The 23,599-nt window shown below is 43.4% G+C and overlaps 1 protein-coding gene across 1 annotated transcript; it reads right to left on the reverse strand.

Annotated features, from left to right (window-relative positions):
• Window positions 1–1,334: 1,334 nt before the first annotated feature.
• Window positions 1,335–22,918, reverse strand: LOC306703354 (heparan-alpha-glucosaminide N-acetyltransferase). The gene is made up of 18 exons (XM_079169298.1): window positions 22,819–22,918; window positions 22,350–22,444; window positions 21,598–21,719; window positions 20,538–20,656; window positions 18,585–18,654; window positions 18,414–18,480; window positions 16,613–16,695; window positions 13,648–13,724; window positions 12,742–12,772; window positions 12,472–12,632; window positions 9,939–10,051; window positions 9,592–9,713; window positions 8,651–8,774; window positions 8,456–8,542; window positions 7,234–7,311; window positions 3,663–3,733; window positions 2,474–2,586; window positions 1,335–1,799 (listed from the first exon to the last, which is right to left on the reverse strand). Exons 1-18 carry the CDS (start codon window positions 22,904–22,906, stop codon window positions 1,618–1,620), a joined length of 1,803 nt encoding a protein of 600 aa, XP_079025424.1. The 5' UTR covers window positions 22,907–22,918; the 3' UTR covers window positions 1,335–1,617.
• Window positions 22,919–23,599: the final 681 nt, after the last annotated feature.

The raw sequence follows: 23,599 nt of genomic DNA on the forward strand, positions 1-23,599 counted from the left end.
GGGAGAGTGTGGGGATCATTATGTGATATAAGACGAGCCGAGCGGTCTGAATGAGAACATTGTATCTGGGATAAAGTTTCCATATGACGGGCTATAGGTATCCTGAGACATATGCTCACTGAGAATCAATAGAGACACGGAAATGTTGTGGTGTAGTCATTGAACCACGACAACGCTTTCTTGTGTGCTTATTCTGACGATGTCTCTGTTGCAGAAATTCAATCTGAAACATAAGCGGAATATTCATCATCTCCGCTGTCTAGACGTTCTAATTCTGATCAGTATTAACAACTTCTTGGGATGTTTCTAATGAGTTTTGAGCTGCTGCAGTTCCTGTAAGTCGCTCATATTGAGTTAGATAATGCTTATATCTAAATTAAAAAGCTTTATCACTGCATGTAAGCACACAAAAAGATATCTTTAGACCTCGGTGGTGAGTCTGTATCGATTTCATTTTCATCTCAAGAAGATGCAGCTATGCGTTTCCATTGCTCGCTGGCTCGGTAGTTTGGGAAAGCAATTATGAACTTGAGTGTTGTTCAAGAAGGCAGGATGCACCTACAGGGATTCAAACAACAACTTCTGTTCGTAAGACACTTACCAAAACCACTACAGCATATTACGCAATGTCATTACTGAGCAGCGTGTAATATGGCTTCACTCTGGAAGAAGAGCACGATGCTTCTCCATTTCATTAACTAGATGCTCATTTCATGATGTACACACACCACCTGACCTGATGCCGAGGGTTCAATACCGTCATGTGTGCGTTCTACACAGCGATAAATCACTCAACCCGATTGTCAACCATGTGGAAATGTTAGAATCCAAAACAGTAAAATAAACTGGGTTTCAGCAGGTGAGTAGCTCAATGTGTTAAATATGTAGAATGTGAAACCGGTAACGAGCTCGGGCTCTATGAGGGGGCACGTCGCTGCGCTCTGATGAATTGGATTTGTGTAATTTCCCTGATTTTCTAATACAATGAGTGGAAGAGGTGTCGGTCCCATTAATGAAACTCCTTTGTGAGCTGTGCATCTTGACCCCTATTAAAGTACTGTCACTCGGACAGCAGATGGTATCGGTGCACACACACACACACACACACACACACACAGACAGAAGGAGAAGGAGTGGCCATGGCAACAGACTCATAATGGCTGGCCTGGTGTGTAGTGGAATCACTCGGCGTAATTTGTTAAGTACCACCTCAGTATATTTGATTTAATCAGTCTATTCAGTGCACAAAACAAGTGGCATCAAATAAATCCTCGGCTGCCCACACTGACGATGAATCAGACATGTTCTTTAGAAATTACTGCTTTAATGGGTTTCATGGATGAACATTTTCATACTTGTTTGCTGTGCGGCAGCATGTTTGATCACAACTTAAAAGCACTTTCTCTGAGCCGCTTGCTTTATCAGAAGGCTCGGATATTAGCATCAGTACAATTCATTCAAATGAGTACACTGTCAAGTAAGCAAACAACAGTAGGCCAGATTTTTCCCACTGAAGTTATGATAATCTATATAATTTAACATGAATAGCGTTTGCTTGGAACAAAAAAAAATAAATCGCATCTATAGAATGAAAAGGGGACGTGTGATCATCCTGGTTTATATTTTGAGGAAGAATTTCTTCCTGTACAGCAGGTAAGCGATGAGCACCCACAGAGCGGTCGCCCACAGGCTTTGGAAGAGCCACTCCCAGTGGCTGTCCTGGAAGCGCATCTCCCAGCTGAAGGGGAAGTAGAAACCCAGGAGAGAGTGGCCAACATAGACAAAGATGGAGTTCATCCCTGAGGACGAGAGGAGAAGAGTCAAACAGGACTACTCTGCTTTAATGTAAAGTATGTTTATTTATTCATTCTTCATGAGTCGTGCTATACTTTGCACTCGTCACCTCCGCTGTAGAGATTTGGAAAACTTTGGAAAAATTCAGACAAAACATATATTTCAAAATCAAGTTATATTTTACATTAATGATTTTAAATGCTCGCCTCTGAGTCTGATCAAGACTAAAGAATTAAATGTAAAACTGGTTTTGCTTTTGCTTGCTCCGATATATCAGACTTCCTGTTTCCCCAATTACTTCAATGGAGGTAGCGAGTGCAAAGTGCACTTAAAGTGTTAACAAGGCTGCAGTTATTTGACCCAGGTTGTAATGTACCAGAATTTCTCCTTTACGCCTGATTTAACTGATGTTTTAGCACAACACTGATATGTCATCATATCTAAAGTTGACATGGCGAACTTGTTAGCAAACAGTTGTCTATTTACACATCCGACAAGTACGCAGTCATTTGGCCTCAAGTTCAACATTCACTCTCCTTGTAGCTCTGTTTCGCTCTCTGCCAACTTCTGAGGTGCTTAATCATGTGCCAATAATGTTTCTGAGGTTGTTGTTTTTTTAACCAAAGCATAACATACCAGTGTAATACAGGGAGCCCGTTGATTTGTGAATAAACAGTACCTGGGTATATGAATGGCTGTCCGCCCCACCAGCCCTTCATATCGATGACAAAGTACATGCCTCCCAGCAGCAGGAAGGAGAAACAGCCCATACACACCACATAGGACAGCGACCTGGAGAGACAGACCATCAGCAACACTTTACAACAACGTGCATCTGGCATCACTAAAATGTAAGTGGTGCGGTGTGAACAAGGGTGTAAAAACAGAGTCTATCAATCCTGTGCTGCAGCTAAATAACGCCCAGGGGGTCTCGAGCCAATCCAGCAAACTGTCCCAGCATCAGCGGTGGATCCTTGGCACGTGCCCCGTGGAGCCGTGCCAGCCAGCCATGTCCCTGTCTGTTCCTAAGTGCAAGAATGTTTGATGTAATATCAACTGATGTAAAATGGCTGCCTCCCGGAGCCTCCTTGCAGTGGGCCTTTTTAATTTATTTATTTTTTTTATCTCAGCTGAAGTGGGGCCAAAAAGGATTCTTAGCCGGGAGTTAATTACTTCTAGACATCCAGGCAGGGACTCGTACTCAAGAGCTCAATAACCTGTGTATGATGAACTGCCTATAAAAGCCAGCCAGGTAATGGCGAGGGATGAGCAGAGCGTTAGCGGGGGCCCCCTGTGGAACATCGTGAAGAATTTGCTTACACATCACAGATGAAATGGTAGTCTTCCTGCTGCAACATTAAAATGATTCACGTCATACTAAGGGGAATGTGGGAGTGGAACAAATGCAGAGCTCGTAAAGTAATGTGCGTCTGAGGTTGCAATTACGCCGCATTTCATGCAAAACCATTACACACACACACACACTTCTCAAGAATGCCGCACCTTGTTTTACCAAAAAGGCATATGATAGTTCGGGAGCGGTGAGACAACACTGTGGTTATATAGATGCCTTTTCCCAGAGCTTGATCTCATTCCATCACACGGAGCTGGTAAAATGTGTAGCGAGGAGAGTAGAGAGGATAAAGCATCCTCTATTTTCCTGGCTGTAAGGAAGAGTGATCATGTTGTGAGGATGTATAACCGCTCCACCTCACACTCCCGACAGCGCGGGTGATTATTTACAGTCGTAGCTGTCGTTAGAGGTAAGTAAACGCGTGTTTTAGCAGCCTTGATTTGTGCCTGTTGGAAACCCATCCTTTCTTTTGTGAGGAAAAGTGGCTGGATTTAGAGGGTCAGGAAGCACTTACCAAAGGTTTTTATTGACAGGTATAAATCCTCCGTCTCGTGTGCACTTAGAAAGGATGGCTGCAGAGATTCCCTGAGGGTGGAAATGAAACAGATTTCAAATCGATGGAGGGCGATAAAGCAAGTAGTATTGGGCTGCTAAAAACGTGAGGCAACAGAATAAAGAGAGTCCGGCAGATTAACCGATTATCTGAAAGTCAGATGATTAAGGTCCATCAAGACACACACACACACACACACACACACACACACACACACAATATCGGAATGCAAACACGCCAATTTGATCCTCCACACTGGAATGTGGTGCACCTCAAAGACAGCCACCTCCAGAGTCACACCCCATCTGAAGTCAACTCCACAGCCTTACCAGCCACGATACAGAGGAACTGTGTATGATCTCGATAACTCTTTTATCACTAAAAGCTTTTATTGTCTCATCTATTTACCTTTACATGTGATTTAGATACTTGAGGAAACGTTGTGTGCTCCAGAGAGAAACCCAGGGCAATGGATCAGAGTCCAAACATGCTAGTTCGGTGCATATCCATCATGTGTATAGATGACAGAATCGATGGTGTGGAAATAGCCTAGCCGGGGCGCGATTGAGTCTCCAGGCTATCCAGGCAGCAGGATGTGGGACGGGGCTGGTATGTGGGGCAATCGCTCAATTTCAATCTCACTTCTGGAGCCTGATCGTTGGATTTTAATTAACAGGGGCTGTTGTTTATTAGGAGGAAGATGCATGGTCGCCCCTGAATATCAATCTGCCGCAAAAAAAAAAAAGAAATCAAAACCACAGTGAGCTCACTGTGGTGTAAAACCTGGCTTGTCTTTTACTGTATCAACACTTTCTGGTTCTGGTTGGTGAACCTCCTGTGCATAATATCAATCCTGTGGTTGGATGCCTGCAGAAATGAGCTCCCTCCCTCCACCGAGACGACCTGCTAATGTTAAGAGCACATGTCTGAAACTACAGGCGGTTCAGTTCAGCTCTGCCTCCCCTCTCAGGCCAAATCAGATTGGAAAAGTCAATATGAAGAGCAGGCCAAAAACTTATTTTGCTTTCTTTCTTTTGTGGGACTAAAAACAGATTTAGCTTATTTAGCTACTAGAGATTAAAGAAGAAACCAAAAGTAAATAGACATACGCAGCAGAACACATGGGGCGATCGCAAGCTGTATTCATACTTTACACATGGTCTGTATCTCTTCCCAGAATCAATAAAAAAGAAGGCCAGCTCTCTCTATCAACCATTGCAATGTGAGAAAATCTATTTTATTGTTATTCTCCATTTCAGTTAAGCAGGATTTTTAAGTCCCTGTATTGATCAATCACTAAACGCTGTATGATCCTCAATATAACATCTCCAGCATCACAATCTTGAGTAGCATCCCCACCGTGAACCAAGAGATACGGTGGGAAAACATAAAAGCCTAATGTTTATTTATTTCCTCATGTGTTACTTTATCACTTGGTGCCTCTGGGAGAAGCCAAATGGATCTAATATATTTCAGCTCCCTCCAGTCACTCGCTCCACAATGATAGTCAATAAGATTCAACACCAGGAGACATAATGGGGAGATTTGTCATTTAAGAATTGAGGTTAACGACATTCAATTCTCACAACAGAATTTAAATTGATTCTCACATGAACAGGATTCTTACCTGATCACATCCTGACCTATTACAATTATCAAATACTTATTGGATTACAGTATTGTTGTAGTATGGTTTTAAACAACCTTTTAGTTTTTTTACAATTGTTGTTTGGGGACGGCAGTGTTTGTCTGTCTGTCCGCAACTAAAAAAACGTATTTGCATAATCTGGTACAGACATTCATGGTTCCCAGATGATGAATCTTAAAGAATTGTTTAGCCCCGACTTTACTTTCTCCAACGCCAGCACGAGGTCAACATTTGTATGTCTGGACATTTAATTTATGGATCGCCATAAAATGTAGAACAAACATTCACGCTCCCCCGAGGATTAATTGTAACAACTTTGGTGATTCTCTTACATCATCAGATCTTAATACTCAATACTGTGGTTTATTAGGCGATTAGCAAATGTTAGCATGCTAACACGCTAAACTATAACATGGTAAACTTAACTGCTTGCATGTCGTTATTGTGAGCATGTTAGCATTTAGCGCAAGAGCACTGCTGTGGCTAAATGCAGCCTCACAGAGCTACGAGCATGACTGTGCACTCCTCGTCTTGTTTTCTCACATGCTGAGGTTTTTGGGGGATTTTTCTTTTCTTTGTGGAAAGTGTGGGCTAGAAGAGGAGCCATTAGCATCACAGGCCTGACAACTCCATTGAGATATTGCATGCGATATTGGGCTACACAAATAAACTTGACTTGATGCGACAAACGTCAGATGAAGCAGTGATAAAAACTAAGTTAATGGATGAAATTGTTGACTTAATTTAAGAACCTTTCGTGTGATTTAATCACAATGGTCAAACAGTTACACATGCACGTCTGCAGGAACCTGATGTCTAAAATAGTAGAAAAGTAACAGTAATGTACAACAACGACATAACCTAAAACTAATTGGGTCTGTTTCTGTGTTTTTCCTTTTCATCCTGCACAGTTTGATTTCAAAGGCTGAGTGATGCCGCCAGCTCCTCCAGCTCCATCATCGCTTCAGGTCACAGCACTGCCAGCTCAGGATGTCTGCCTCCACGGCATGCAGGCTCCTACAAACAACACTTTGCAAACCGGCTTCATCTCTGCAGCATCTCGCCGTACGTGCATACAGACAGCGGCCAAGCAGAGCTCAGCAACGCCTTTCTACATGGATATCTGTCAATCTCGTTAGAGCAGACTTCACAGCCTCCTGTCACAGGTTTAGAAATGCAAAACGGGCCGTCTCGTATAACACTTGGCTTCTCCCTGTGGGACGCATTCCCCCTCTCAATGAAATAGAGGCCAGCTTGCCTCTTCTTGTGTTGTGAGACCACCCAGAACGAACACAGATCCAAAACAAATACAACCACAAATGCTCTCTTCGCAGGTTTATGAAGAAATTAATCTTTTTATTCTGGGTTTGAATGGACTTTGATCTATTTCTGTTATTCCGCTGTATCCATACCGTCATGTGATTGGTCTGTAAATATTTGTTGAGACTGTGCAGGTTTGTGAATTAGCCATTCTCTTCATCAGATGCAGTAGACCGTAAGTAATATGCACAACTCTTTGAATCTAAAACCACATGTGAGACACACGAGGCAATGGGAGACAGTGCATATGCCCTTGAGGCACTGGATACCCATGCCTGCCCGGAAACACAGCCACACATGGATGTTGTTTAATTGTACCGAGATCACACACACACACACATGTCCTCAACTAAGTCCTGCTAATGAATGGCTTTATGAGTAATACCCGAGTGGCAGGAAAACATGTTGCAAGGCAAAACCATAAAGGTGCTTAGCTCTGTGTGAGTCATAGAGGCAGGACGATGTTTTAAAGTGATTTGTTGTCTTGGTTTTAAATGATCAATTCACTTTTATGCTCATTTACTTTACCAGCTGTGTTTAAAGCCTCCGCATGATGTAACGTACCAGGATGACGGCCCACACTAGGAATCGACAGAGGATGCGGCTGTTCGTCCCCTTGTAGAAAATGATGATTTTCCCGGCCTGCGGTAGAAGGAGGCATTTAAATCATACATTTAATGAGAAATACTGTGTAAACACCAACAACCGGTGTGGACATGTATTTGTCCTTGGGTAACCGAATATGCCTGGGATGTGGGTGTCAATGCCGTGTGTCCCTGACGTGGCGGTCACATTTCTCCAGATGTGGGGTGGAAGTCATCCACACCCTCTGATTAATTTGGTGATGATGAATATGTTTCAGCTGAGGACATTAGCACGGGCGAGCACAGAGGAGGGCAGCGGACACCTGGCGTGTCGTCTAAGACTCGCTGACTGAAGGGCTCAGTGCTCACCGCCCACTGGGAATTGAGCAATGTGGCTGCTTTTGCACGGCTACTTCCCACAACACAAATGGTTATGAGTGACACAGTCGCCATCAGAAGCTCAGGTCTAAAGACCTAAAGCTCTCTCTCTTCACTTTTTCCCTCACAACATTTTGTCATTAAAGGGGGGCAGCTGTGCACTTACAATTAGGCGGGAAAGAGTCGTTCACATAATCTTGGTTTAAGGACACAGTGAACTACTGCTAGGAGGTGGGGATGTGTACATTTGTGCTTTAGAACGATTTACGGGTTTGTTGTCACTAGCGCCGGCCCCTCTCTTGCAGTGTTGCACGGTATACCGATACGAGAAAGAAATGGTAAAACCCTGCCGTTAAAAAACGGTACGACAGCTCATTTTATTAGCATTGGTACTTTACGTAGGACATTGTTTTAATAAAAGACGTTCCTAGAAGTTGCGTCGACGTGCGACAATTAATTTATGAAACACAAAACCAACATTTCCGTAAATTGTTCCAGGTCACTTGCTGCTTGCAACCGTTTATTACTTACTGTGGGGGGGGAATGGAGAGCGATTCAGTTGAGACAGTGGTGCCAACAAAGGTTTGAGCGTCACAAATGAAATGTCAGATATCACAAAACCCATTCAGGTTGACCTGACCCCTTTAATTAGCCTTCATAATTATTCAATATATAACCTGAACTGAGCTAAACGACACATTTGCAAAATACAGTATCATGAAAAACATTACTCCAATCCCAAGCAATAGGAAATTTGGAACTAAACAAATTTGCTGACACCTTAAAAAGAACTCCGATCAGGAGAAATAAATGATCCATCGTACCTGCATCCCCAGGAATCCCATGACAATGGAGTTGATTGTACCCAGAACCCCCTCCGGGTCAAAGGGCTGCGTGGTGCGATACATTTCCTGGAAAAAGCAAGATGAAAAGGACCAGCAAGGTGGTTTTAATTCCACCTGTAAGGTTTTAAGATAGATGGATAAAATAATGAATGCTGTGTGTGAAAAAGATCTTACTTTGCATGTGGGGTATCTGTACATGTTGTCACCAAACATCCAGCTATCAACGTATCCTGCTGCGCCTCCAGTGCAGTTTGGGTAAAGACCGTTATCACCGATTCCACCAGCTCCCAAATACCCTCTGATAGCAAACATCATAGAATCATCAGTATTAAAAGACTTTTTTTTTAACATTGAAAAGGTAACAAAATAATAAGTGATTAAACAACGAAACAAAATGCTTAGAACACGAGACACTAAGTTCCTCAGGCAGGTTTTTCTATCCGACTGCTTTAAGCTTTGTGTTCACCACATGTCGCTGACTACCATGAGGTCTAGACTCAGCCTTCAGCTGCACAAACTCTCTCTCGCAAGATATTCACTTTAATTAATTAATGAGTACATCCACTTATTATTGTATATCTCCGGTTTGTTTGATTTTATGATACACTGCTGCTTTTTAACTGTGCCTGTAAGGTGTCCCTGAGGGCACCTATAAATAAAACGCATCATTATCATCCTCACATTCCACCAAAAAAAACAACAACAACAAACAAACAAATTACACGTTGGAAGAGACAGTGCCACTATTTGAACTCAGACTATTTTAACACTGATGCCATGCAGGGCCACAGAAATGGGGAGAAAAAAAGCAGCACTGAGCAGAAGACGCCGAGCGAGGAAGATGGATCCTCTGCCTCCGCTCCTCTTATTGCACATGACAGACTGAGATTGGCTAATTATGCCCTCTGAAGCATCCACCACAGGCCCATAAATCACGGCGGTTCATAACACCGGCAACACACAAGGTGCACATTAACACCGCTGCTTGCAGCCCCAACTGGAGATCATCTCAGCATGGAGAGATTTACACGTTTAGCATATGTGTGTGCGGTTGATTAATGAGAGGATTGCACTTGGGTCAGTTAGACAACAGAGGGAACCTTGTTTGGACTTACGTGGGGCAGTTGGGTACGGGCATGAGCAAAGTGATGCAGAGCCACAGAGTCTCAAGCAGGATGATAATCAGCCACTGTGGCCAGTAGAGGACCACGTCCTGGACGGGGCTCCACCAGGGATTCTGCATCACAGCACACAAATAATCTCCTTTGACACCGTTTAACATCAGTATTTGGATGCACGTTTGGCCAGATATCGCAGCGACAGTAACAGACTATGGAATCTAAGGTGCAACTTGGCAGCAAATTAGCTTTTTATAAATGTGTTTGTTTCAGGCTGGACTTTTTCCCCTTTGTCCCCCTGGTGTGTAATGACAGACTAAAGTGGACTTGACAGAGCTGCTCACCGCTCTCAGTGGGATTTCTTTCTGGCCCCAGAAAGTCTGCAGGAGGGACAGAACAAAGTAGGTGAAGCCCAGACGCTGCAGCACTCCAGGGACCCTCAGCCAGGACCAGGACACTGAAACACAGTCAACGGCACGCAGCATGAAACGCCTACAAGTGCCTCGACACCCAACGATGAACACATGACCTTACGACTCATGTACAAGCTCAGATATAACTCAGCGGTGTGGAGCTTTTCCTGCTGATCTGAGCAAATTATAAATCAGGAGATTTATAGTGGAGGACAAGAGAACCTCGTCTCTATCGTTCCACCACAGTGCTACTGCTTCCTGAAGGAGGATGATGGACAGCTGGCCACACCGGGGAAATGGTGTCAGCCTTCAGGATACGGACACGTCAAGAACCTGGGAAGCTAATCAAAGATTCCCAGTTATCTCTTTGTCTCGGCAAATTGGGGGGGGGGGGGGGGGAGATAAAATGGGCTTGTAGTAGAGAGATTGATGGTAATCTAGACATTAGTTAATTGAAAACCTCTTTGCCGCACAAAGTGCCGTGAAAAACGTGTAATCCCAATCATTGATCCGGACAAATCAAATAAGAGGCGGAAATCTCTCCTTTCATGGGAAAGGAGGAAGCTCTTACTTTTGACACATTTGTCTGCTGGTTACACCTCCACCCAGATAACTAACTATATCTGTCTCCCCACACACATTTGTCACTTAAATGAAAAAAAGTCACAGTTTAGCAGGAAACTGTAAAATCTTTTGTTTCACTTTCTGATTTATTTCTGTAGGTTTTTTTGGGTGTGGAATTGAGACCCTTCCTGACGTTCAATATCATTTAAGAAGTGAAAGCTCTGCTGTCTCTACTTCCCATCTCTGAGCACTTTCAGTGATAGATTGAATAAAACAGTGATTCTATGGTGGAAGTGAGCAGAACGGAATAAAGTCGTAAGTAGAGCTGAGCCAAAAAAACGTTTCAAAAAGAGTGTTTTTGTTATTTGAACACACTCTGACGTTCTGACCTCGTCTTCATCTGACTGATCATTTCTTGTAACTTGTCATCATCCAAAAAAGATGTCAAATGGTCAAAGATTAAATATTTTAAAAAACACTGTCGCCTTGAGCTAAATAATGTCTTTGATTGACACAATCAAGAGAAACAGCCATGTGTTTCACTTCGCCACGATTAGTTTTTGAGTTTATCTAATTGAATGTGAAATTCATCCATTAAATGAAAGTGCTTTCTAAACGTCTGAACCAACAACACAGTGTGCAAGTCTGTCATTTCAGTGACAAAACAAAAATGAAATAACAAAAACTGGAGTTTCAAGGTGACCGCTTCGATGATGATCTAACCGTGGCGGCGCTTATTTGAAATGACTCATGCTTTCTGTCAAAGGTTAACACCTTCCTCTGTCCCGTCTGACATTGAACCGGTTTAACGTATTGAGCCGATATGACTCCACTCTCTTATTAGATCAGACCCTGGGACTGAACTGCAGAGGACGTCCTTGGAGATGGAGGGACAAAGCTGCAGTTTATGGTAAAAGTCACTATGCTGTTATGATGAGCAGCAGCCTCTACAGCAGCTGCATGGGGCTGAAGAGTGTAACACTATCTGTTTGTAATTGTCCATTACCGCAGCGCTTGTTTTTGCTCAATCTGCCCGTTAAACGTCCCCTGGTGCTGGGTTTTGAGACTGCACACTCACAATAATAATATTTTTGTTAACCCAGTTACGCAGACATTCACCCAGGAAAGTCCATTAGCACTGGGGATGGCTAATGTGTTCAGGGCGCCCTGTGCATCCCCAGGTGGACGATGGAATGGGGATTTTCCCCCCTCCTTTAACCCCTGACACAGCCCTGCAGCTTTGGCTTTTATCACACATCTGGATCAAAACACATCTTTGTCTTTGTCACATGACTAACTGCAGTTTTGAGAAAACAAGGCATATTATGAACATACCAAATATAAGCTATATTACATGTATCTTCTACTATATCAGGGCTGCAGATAGTGATTATTTTCCTAATCAATCGGTCTGCTGATTCTTTAGGAATAAGAAAACCCATGAAAATTCCTGGAACCCAAGCTGATATTGATACATGTCTGGTTTTGGTCAAAAACCCAAACATATTCAGTTTGATATAAAGCTAAGTCAAGAAAAAGTGTAAATTCATCAACGAACAAATGTTCTGCATATAGTTGCTGATTAAATCTGTCTACTTGATTTAACCAGCAATTGTTGCAGGTTTGTATGACATGATATGGAATGAATCTTGAGATGTTACATAACATAAAGCCTATACAGTTTGTTTTTTTACCCAGCTTCATCTTTCAGACTAACGGGTGCATTAACGCAAGAGAGAGAGAGGCCTCTTCTCTGTTCTCCGATGTTGCTAATGTGCTGTACATGTAACAAGTGGACATATTATTAGACATAACAGAGTCTGTGTTTTCATCATCTTCTCCAGTACAGAACAAAACATAACGCATTTGTTCCGTCCTGCGCTACATGTTTTGCACCTACGTGGTCCGTCTCGGGGAGAGTAGTTGAGGAAGCAGAAGCCAAGCATCAGGAGGACGACTGTTCTCCAGGAGACCTTGCGCAGCAGCTGCAGGCGGCTAACTCCTCTCCTCTGCATGGATCTGAAAGCCAACACCACGGAAGTCCCAATAACAAACACAAACCTGGAAGGAACAACAGTATTGTGCTATTAAAACATGTATATATGTAAAAAAAAAAGAAAAGTGCATGTTTGTATGTATTAAAATAGAACTGAAAATATGGCAAACCTACCACGGCATGACAAGATCTGCCACAGTTAGACCTGCAATAAATCCACAAGCATACATTAGCATCAATAGACACACACAAACCGGAATTGGATGCCGTTAGACACAGTTCACACTTCTTGCCCTTTTCTATAATCTCTGCAATCCAAAATGAATACAAAGGTAAATTAAGAACGATGTTATGTCCTTAAAGTGCCGCTTCAGTCATTAACTTTCCATTTTCAAAAAGGTGAGTAAATGTTTACACTCCTGTGACAGCAGCAAAGAGAAGATTAATCAAACCACCCCTGAAATCAATACACCCGTGTAGATGTGGCAAAGAGGCCATTATAAGATTTAAATTAAGAACACCCCTAAACACGGGACATGGATTACATAAAAGTGGCCGTGACATTTTAGCTTTTTTTTTTAAAAACACTTTTATTTACATTGTTTACATCGCTTTGACCTTTCACCGCCGTCTCTTTCTCAAGAGCGGCTGCTGCAGGAGGCGAGTATACTCCACACGCACTGCCCCTCCCATATTCTCCCAGCTGCCATTTAAACATTGGTCCCGCCTCTTTCTCGTCTCCTCCCTGGTTGTTAATAACAATCTAAATCTATGGATCTGCGCCTTTGATTTGGCTCATTTGAGGAATGGCACCCCGTGTGTTTGGTTTGAGACTTCATTGATCATAATTAGTGACAAACGGGTCAGAATATGCTGCGGACATGATGAGGAGAGCGCTGCCATTGACTAATAGCTTTGGGTTCACACATTCATTTCACATTTGGCTTCATGTGAAGGGAGGCGGACATTAATGTCAGAAGTATCGGCTCTTTCCTTGAAACAGGATGACCGCTGTCAGCTGTTGTCCTTCCAGCTGTTGAATCTACTTGAAAAGTGTATATGTCTTATACGTTACTCAACCATTCCATGGTGCATGTTGAAAGAACCAGTAGCCTCCTCCTCCATAGTTCACAAACACCATCACTGTCAGGGCAAACCTACAAAGACACAACAATGAGTCAGCGCTATATCACACCGTTGAGCAAATCACCAACAATTGGATTAACCGTCACGCAGTAGCGTGAATGATGGAAACATGTGTGAAAACTTTTTAAAAACAATTATAAATAAAGCATAAAACCTTCGTATCTAACTGCTTTCTTAGCGTCTAACTAATACATCTGATGCAATATGAAGTTTGGAATCAAAGAGGCCAGAGGACGGGCTTTTTATTCTGTCACACTCACAAATGCAAGGTAATGCAATCTAAGCATTATGAATCACTCAGGAAATGAACACTTGTCCTCTGGATCTCCCCAAGCAGGAGTGCTGACTAAAGACTTTGCGTCTAATATATGATACACTTTATACTTTAGCACTGGCCAAGGCTGCTGAAACACCGCACACGTGATGGAGTGCTCCACTGAATCAGACACCGGAGGGGAGAGAGGTGTTTGAGTTGAATGTCTGTATGTATGTATGGGGGGGGGGGCATTACACAACACACAAAACTTGTGGGGGAATGTAAACGGTTGCATGGTCGAGAGGTTTACTCTGAGGCACATTCAAAGCCGTCCGCCCTCCTAAATACTTGAATTTATGCTTTTAATTCATGTTTTATTGAATCAAAAAGAAAAAAGTAATATCATCGAGGGGGTCTTTAAGAGGCATAACAAGATCAGGACAACCTCCAAGAACAAGACTCCCTGATAAGATGCACTGTATCTTCCTCTGCCTCCTCTTGTTTCTCTGCCTAGATTCAATTAAGGGGTGCACCAAAGCCATTACTGCTCTTTTAGCCCCAACCTGCTGATACAAGATTTTAAATCGGCCGCTATCATCTCAAAGGGGCTATTAAAGTAGAGTAAACCTTGCGGCACGTCTGTCCATGTGCTCTTTCTCTCCAATGCGCTCACACACATATGAACGCAGGCCGTCATTTACATTTTGACGAAACACATCCATTAGTCGCCATAGTGACAAAGACGAGAGGTGAATTACTGGCCAGATGAGACCCGGTGAAAACCCCTGCAATATCAGAGCTTACTGGACATCTTTTTTCAAAGCAGAGCACTCGCGGAGCTCAATTTTACAGTACAAACACCACACACACGTGTGACACTAGTGGTGGCTAATTATGATTAAGGGAAACTACAAGTGCTTATTAATACGATGTGCACTGACGTCACTTTGCTTTCTGTCGCACCAAAGTTAATAATGTCCAGGGTTGAAACACCACAGGCTTGTTTCTCGGTTCCTAATCGGGTTGAAGTTGTAAATATCCCCGTGAAGCTCTCCAAAGAGCATTTGTCACTTCAGCAATAGACTTAATTTATGTCTGGCATTCGTGATTTATAGCCAACAGATTACAGATGGATGTGTCTTTCTTGCAGCAGTGACAACTGGTTATGACTCGCTGATGGACGCTTATGGACTTCTTTGATTTGAATCACTGTACATGCATTACCAATTAGTGTTAGCTTAGTACATTTCCCTGTTGCAAATGGTTAGTTGCACTCTATCACTGCAGAGTATTGAGTTACCTACTGTGCCGGGCCGTATCAAATACACGGACATCCAATCTAGTCATAATAAATTACTACTCGAGTGGAAATGTCAAGGTTCCTTTTTTTTTTTTTTTTGTGGCCAAACATCAGAGCATATCTGAAACCGAATCAGAGGAAAACTTGGAGCTCAGTCAAAATAACGAAGAGAACGAGTCAGCCAGCTGGTGTTAAATGCAACCGACAATCCATTGTTTTTGCTGTAATAGTTGTTCCCTCCGTCGTATGGCACCGCGAACTACTGACGGTGCGATTTTCCACAGCGTGGAAACCGGCGACAGGCTTTTAGCGGCGCGGCGCAAGATTAAAAACCAAATCCTTTTAGAAAAATTAACGCGCAACCGTACCCCGCTGTTCTCTGTATATCATGTCAGAGCAGCCTGAGCAATGATCAGGAAAACCTTTCAGCAGAAATGTCTCAGCGTTTATGTCGACGATGCGTCTGTTCTCTGCAGAAAGTTGTTACTTATTGGGGAGTATGGCTCATAAGTCATATGGCCGTGGAGAGGCACACGCAGCGTTAATCTCGAGTTGCTGAGTCACAGTTTGATTCAGTGTGTTGCCAGGTATGACAGGTTCCAGTAGTATCAGGACATCAATATGTGACAAGTACCTGTAACACCAGAGTGACATGGTCTGCTAATAAGAACTGCAGCAGGCAGCGTAACTCAACGGACGTGAAATGTAGCCTTTCCTTGAACCTTTGCAAAGTCTGGTCTCAACTCAACTAATTCAGCTCCCAAACTACAGGAAACTATGTGGTACTTTGAATTCAGCACGTATGCACGGTTAGTTTCAGATGGTTTTCCATCCAAAAAGGAAGCCACAGATGGAGAAGATGCCAATTGTCTGCTGGATGCTGCTGGATTTCCTCTCGCTCCCCATTTTGGCAGGAGATCTATGGCCGTGTGGATGTGTGCTGATATGTTGACGGTATTATTACATCAATTATTTGGCAAGGGGGAGGTCAAAGCCACACCAGCATCCTGTTTCCAGAGAGGCGTGCTTTGTGTCTACCCCCAGGCCGCAATTAAGGCGAGCAGGGAGCCCAGATTCAATCACATGCATCACTCCTGTCCAACAGAAACACACTGTTCCAAACCCGAGACGCGCTGATATCAGAAATCCTGCCCAAAGCTATACCGCCTGATAACCAGAGCTTTGGGGAGCATGTGGCCAGACTGTGACCCCTGTAATTATTCATTACATCGGGCCTGTAGATCTTCATCATGCCCCAGACTGCTCTAAAAAGAATAAGCACGTGAACGAGCCGCATGTGGTGATAGACCGATAAACAGGATGGTTGTTGATGGCGTACATACCCTCGGAAAGTGTCCAGTGAGAGCAGACGTGCTGGTTTAGCTTTAGTGGTATCGTGCTCAGCTTCACAAGCCTCTGCTCGGTCCTGTAGAAACCATTAGAGAGTAGACAAAATAATGTGGCTTTTGAGTAACTAAACACCAGCCTGGCTCATACAAGGTGTTATGAAACGTATAACATGTGTTAACTTACTGTATGGGACTACTGAGCGTGTGGTTTCAACTTGTGACTGATATTCAGTTTGACGTATTAAAGCAGTATTGACTGATTTTTTTTTGTCTAGTTCTGGGCAACGGAACAAAGTGTAAACATTGAAAGTCTCTCGCTCATACTGATGATCAGGGAAAAGGCGAGACATCCACACATCTGGCAGACAAGGAACAACATTCATTTGGAGTCACGTTCCTGGTCACCTGATGAATAAGTCCAATATTTACTCTACTTTTAGCTCTTTTTAGTTGTTGACTCCTGAGAAAGATGGTGCTATATGGTGCTCTATGCTCGCTAGCTGCTAACTTTGTCCGACAGTCTTTTTTAATGCTGATTAGGTAACTTATTAGAGCTCTCTGCTCAAAACCGCTGCCCGCTTCTGCTGGAATTAAGGTCGACGAGAACAGAACTACTGAACCAAGATAGTGAATTCAAAACAATGGCTGAAAGGCCCTAATACGCTCTGTAGCGCAGTGTTTATGTTCTCTCTACCAAAGTGTTGTTTTTTTATTTTTGGTACTATCTGTACTTTTAAATTTAAAAAAAAATGGAGAGGTTAAAAACAAGAGTACACAATTAGAAATACATAAACACCATCACATACTTGTAGCACAAAACAAAAGTAGTTGAAACTAGAATTGTTCCGAAATGTAGAAATGCTGACAAAACCCCAAAAATCCAAATTGCCACATGGGTCAGAACTCCTCTAAATGATGTTGGATATCTTTCTACACAGGTCATCCTCTGTGCTGTGTGTCGGCGCCTCTTCTTCCCCCTCTCCCTGTGAAGGCAGCACTGAGATGACTCTGGCCTGTTGCCCTCTCAGTTGGATTAGCCCAAACTCGCTGGCCTCTGCGCGGCAGTTTAAAGAGCCAGAGCAGGAAGACACCAGCGCTAATACGTCATGATGGATCTGCATGCCATCCAGACGGCATATGGAAGACAGAGACATCTTGCATGGAAGAATGAGAGGAGCCATTCATGCTCACAGAAATTACACAGCAGCCCTTGCCATCAAGCAAGATGATTGGACGGACACGACGCCGCATCGCTTCCATGCAAGTCTGCTGTACAATTGGCTCTGCTAACATTTGTATCAATCATTCCATTAGTGTCTCCTAAACGTCTTGATGACTGGAGGCTCAGAGCAATTTTGGTATGCAGCTCAGGCTGCGTAGCTGCCAATGAAAATAATGCAACGTTACTGTTGGATTAAGGCAACTTTAATGTTTGATCGTAAGTCAATACTTTTCTGCAGTGAAGAAATAAAGGTGGTGGAGTTGCTTTGTGAGGCGCTCTTCTGAACGCTTCAAATTCTGGGAAATTCCAGGAGTTTAGGGGCCAAGCAAGGACATAACAAAATCATTATCATACACAAATAACCATGAATACAATTGTGTATTTTACAGTTCATACAGAGATGTTTAGCGTCGCAAACATTTTACAGTGTGCACTGATGAGACTGCCACTCATTTCATTCGATTGCTTTATGATTGATCTAAATCTAATCGATCAAACCACTCTTCTGTGTCATCTCGATGCATTTATTAAGATATTAATCTAATGCATTCATTAGAGGCAGATTTTACTTACATTATCCATGGAGTACTGTGGGCCCCGGCAGCACATGGTCTTAATAAGTTTGGATGTACAACGGCTCCTGTAAACGGGACAACAAGTCTGAGCTGCCTTGTTCTGAGGGAGGAGGAAGTGCAGGATGGTATTTTCATTATGGATGATGTAAAAAAACAAACATACGAGTACCTGTAGATGTAGGGTGCCATAACGAACAAGAGAGCGATTATGGCCAGTAAGAGAGCTGCCACCACAAGAGCTGGAAAATAAGAAAAGGAAGTGTTGAAAAAGGGACTTTTGTGTAATCAGACTGTACCATCCGACGCCATAGTCCGTCTGTCTGGAAGTCCACGTCAGGAGCTTGATGCTGTACATCTCTATCAGAATGGGATCTGACTGGGGATAAAAGGCCTGATTAGCACTCCAAACTGTCCGCTTTGCTCGCCTCTGGACTCCCTTGTGGCTCTCCGTCAGTCAACCAGTGTCAGAGGGGATCCCTCAAGTGACAAACAGGGACCTAATGGAAAACTCTTGGGTCGATCCATCTGGGTAATCTAAGCCTGCAGGCGTACGAAAAAAGGAAAATGTAAGGCTACACTGGAACACGGACAAGAAAACAAAGACTGAGGGAGAGAGCTGGTCTGTCAGAGGGCGTCATAGACAGGAGCGAGGTCAAGATGAGGTATATCGTACGAGAGGACACAAACATAGCAGCTGAAATGTCTTTGATTTGCTAAAAGAATGATGAAATCTACATAGATCACAGAACAAAGATTCATTGTTTAAGGAACAAAAAGGACCAAAAAAAAGAGTTTCTGTTCCTGCATCTGTTTCACTGATTGTTGTGGATACAAATGTTGAACGTAAATCATGCTAAAAACCATTTAAACTGTTTTAAATGCAAGTTTACTGCATTATTGCTCACCCCGCCATCTGCACCAGCAGCAATAAAAAATCATTGAGACATTTTACAGCTGTGCTACCAATCATAGAACTATAACACAGGGTGATATCAGTATGGGTCTTCTTGCGTCAAAGCACAGGAAATAAAGCGGATGTACGCGCCGTGTTTGTCTTCAGTCGAAAAACAAACAAAAAGCAGCCATGTCAACCTGAGCTTGAATCCACACGACGACGACATCCACTCTGAACAAAGAGTGGTCACTATATCGGCCTCGGAAAAAAAAAAAGTCGTGGCATCTCTGCTGCACGAAGTGGAACAACACCAGACGTCCGCCGCGCTCGCCTCTATTAGTTATTGTCGGAATGAATAGAAAACGAATGGACTCATTTCAGAACAACTCGATTAGGGTTCACCCTCATCCTCGGCAGGTGACTTGTGGTTTGTGAAACAATGCAGAATACAGTACTAACGTGATTAAAGGGTGGATCTGATAGTAGCTGCACAGGAACATATATCCTTGAGGAATACCGCACCCGTCGAAATGAGCTCACAGAGAGCCGCGGCCGATCAATCTGAGACGCTGAAGTAAACTTTGAAATTCCCTCGCAGGGGCAACTCTAACCTGCCTTGAGCTGCTGACCAGACCATTACTTAAGCTGAGCCAGTCCTATGGGGAGTTTGTGTAATCACTGGTCTGCGGAGCTAATGGAAGCTCATCATACGGTGAAGGGTGCCGTCACACTGACCATACATCTGCTTGGATAATGGCTACTTGGCCTTAAAAGTCTGATCTACAACGTAATCTGCAATATTGTTAAGTACAGTGTACATTATGGAGAGAGAGACGCTTTCAAAATCCCATTACGCCCTAATCCTTCCACACTCCCTAATGTATTACCCACAATGCTCCACGCGCGGAGCCAGGCCTTCAAAACAAAACAGAAAAGCTTTTCTTTTATCCCTTTTCAAGAAAGCACGTCTTATCTGATCAATACGCATCATGTCCCAGGAGATGGAGGAGTATTACTGCTCGGTAGATGTGGACAGGCCGAGTGATTCCTCTCTTTGCTGACTCAATTAAGTAGAGAGCGGATCAAAGGCTTGGCCTGAGTGTGGACCAAGGTTCCTTTACTGTCACTGTGTCTCGGCAAAGCAATCACCTTCGCTCCCAGTGTGTTATTCAAAACTGATCACAGAACGTCACCATCCTGTGTCCTTCATCAGTGTCGTGCACTTACGCAGGTGTGCATTGTTTGGTTTCTTGTCCACAGCATCAGTGCAGCTGGGTTTACTGGTGGCCTCGGACATCTGGATAAAAACGGAGTAATGACCACCTTCTCCATACGTCTGACTCCACCTGCATCCAAAACAGTGAAATATTGAGACACACTTCCCCTAAAAGCACATAAAAACTACAGGCTGAAATTATATTTCCTCAGCAGCAGATATTAAATTACCTTTTTCCATTCACTTGCTGCTGTTTCCCTTTTGACCCGACTATAAAAAAATGGTCTCCCTATCGCCTTCTTTTTAACACTATGAAGCTCAGGAGCACCACCTACTGTCTAAAGCCTTAAAGTGCATCCCTCCTGTCCTCTCGTCATCTCCAGTGTCAGGCCCCAAAAACATGCATTACACGCTCATATTGATCCACTGTTGGGATGACATACTAGCTATCACTTGGAGTGTTTTTTTTTTTCAAAGAGGAAAAGGGGAATCAATAGCAGCACAGTCCTGTTAGAGACCTCAGCATTGATCTCGGGGGCTCAAGACCAGACCTCAGAGGGTAAGAAAGAGCACCAGAGGCTTGTCCTGTTGCAACCGAATCTCTGGCACCGTGTTTACAGGTGACCCCCAAATGGAAAACTCTGCCCTGGTGTCTTGTCAGTCCTGATTGTTTGTAAATATGCCGCCTGTCTCCTCCAGTTAACATCCCCGCTGAGGCTTCCAAAGGACGAGCAGCTCTGAAGCTTTAATGAGCCCTTTTCATCAATAGTGGAATGTCAGGTCTTATTAACCCCAAAAAGGCTCCTGATCGATACCCGGGGAGGTAGTTTAAGGGAGGGCATCACTCAGGTCCAGAAAGCAGGTCAGGATTACTCCCCCAGCCCTGTAAATAATCCCACAGACTGCTGATGCAATCATGGGATGCCACCGCACTATATCATGGCTGGAAACCAGAGCAATACACTCCCACGGCTAGTTAAGATGAGTCAACAGGAAACTAATCAGCATTTTTACCTCCGAAGGATCGTAGGTTGGTTATAGATGCTTTGTTACAAAGTTAAAACTTGTTACCTGCAAAGAGTTGCATTCCTGCTCTGTGATTCCACTTGCAGAGTCAGAGCGAATTTAGTGCTGACCACCGCAGATGCATTGTTGTAGTTGGGTTTCACAGTAACTAGATGCTGGTACACACACTGGGGAGTAAAAACAGGTGAAACACTGGCTTAACGTACGGCACTCTCAAAGGGGTCTCAAGACAAATCTGCAGGGTTCATGATGATTAAAAGGTATTCTATGGTTTATTTGTTATATACACACGTAGTGAAATGCAATGTGTAATGCTCCCAAAGCCTCGGATACACTATACTCGCAAAGGATATGAGCTGAAGCAGAATCGTACCGGCTTTTGTACAAACCGACATTTGGCTTTTGTACAAAGTCCTCCATCTAACATTATGACGACTTCAGATTTTTAACAGAAAGATGCATTACACACTGAGGATGTGGGGTTTGACAGACAAGTCTAGTCAAAAATGCCATTGTGTTGCATTATGGGAAATGTAGGATCTAGTGTCTTTAAAGCTTGACTGATATTAGGGACTGAAAGTCAGGATATCAAAAGATACTATGAACTTAATTTAAGTTTTCCCAATCGGTCTTGTGAGTCCACCACCTTCAGAAGGGTCCAACTCTAAATCACTGGAGAACCACCATCACTAAGAACCTCCAAAATATATAAATGGAGAACTTTGGTAACTTTGCTGACATCTTGGACAACGAGACCGACGGAGGGAAGAGACGAACAGACAGTACGCATCCTTTACCTTGTAGCAGAAATCTGAGGTGTAGAAGACCTGCACTTCTTCACTCAGCTGGTTATGTAATGTTAACAGAGCCTGGTCCATTTTCAGAGTGGGCCCTGCATAGATTCAAAAGCAGCACTCATTTATGATGTAGGCAAAGCTTTTTGTGCATCATAAACATAAGATAGCAGAAGGGTGCATCAGATGACTATCACTACCAAGATAACACAGACTAAATACTATTTGGACTAAATACTATTGACCAAGTACGTTCTCATACTACCGACAGGTCCATTTGTCAGAACTGAATGTTAACCGTGATTTACGGAGACCTAACTGTGATTGTCACAAGAGGCAGCTCGTTGGTAGAGTCATGCGACAAATCTTAAATAACACAGCTTTGACTGTTGAAGACTGAACAGCAGAAGGATCCACATCTACCACTAATGACTCCGATAGAAGACTAGACTAGACTAGATAGAAGACTCACCTGATTTCAAGTGTCCTCCGTAGCTGCTGCTGCTGCTTACAAGGATTAACAGAGTGAGACTTGCTTGAAGAGTTCTCCTGGGCTCCATGTTGCTGCTTGAAAACAGCCAATTCCACCGCTCATCTTTATAACACTCACACCAATATAACAAGCGGTCAAAGGGCAGCAAGGCACGCGTGGTTGGTGGTTCCTTTAAACTGGTTAGTGATGCATATGTTTGGAATCCTGTTTGGGGTAATATTAGGCTGCAATTTAGTTGCATAGATGATGAATAAAATAAGAATCAATGATGAAAACAGACACTTCAGCAGTTGAAAAAGTTTATATATGAGTGTGTGTGTGCGTGCGTGCGTGCGTGTGTGTGCGTGCGTGCGTGTGTGTAGAAGTCAGAGGGATTAGCTCCATTCCCAAACACAATCCACAAAACCATTTGACTCCAATCTAATGGTTATGTTCTAAATCGCAGCGCCATTCTCATTTCCCCACCCAGCCAACTGTTAAATGTTGATCACTTGTCACATCCGGTCCCTCTCCTCATTTCATTAAGCAGCTCATTTCCCTGAGCGCTCGCCGTGACAGATGAGTTCACGGGGGGCCCGTCTCCGAGGAGCAGCTCATTAACCTTTGACATGAACTCCAGCCAGCTGAAGCGCAGCGCTGGCTTTAAAATCTGCTGTCCCATTGAACAGAGACATCATTAACAGTGCGCGGTTATTTCTAAAATAGAAGTTCCTGTTTTAATACGTGTGCATATACAACATAACATATATTATTAAAGAGT

The sequence above is a fragment of the Pholis gunnellus genome, assembly GCF_910591455.1.
Source record: "Pholis gunnellus genome assembly, chromosome: 11".
Taxonomy (NCBI): Eukaryota; Metazoa; Chordata; class Actinopteri; order Perciformes; family Pholidae; genus Pholis; species Pholis gunnellus.

Bases quoted from the DNA above. Each gene is read 5' to 3' on its own strand.
- LOC306703354 (XM_079169298.1), bottom strand. From the start codon at position 22,906: ATGGAGCCCAGGAGAACTCTTCAAGCAAGTCTCACTCTGTTAATCCTT. The intron at 10,052-12,471 runs GTAGGTGCAAAA...ACTGTGTTTCAG, and splicing joins CTCTCCCCGAGACGGACCAC to TGTCCTGGTCCTGGCTGAGG. The intron at 2,587-3,662 runs GTAAGTGCTTCC...CTGTCTCTCCAG, and splicing joins CCTGTCAATAAAAACCTTTG to GTCGCTGTCCTATGTGGTGT.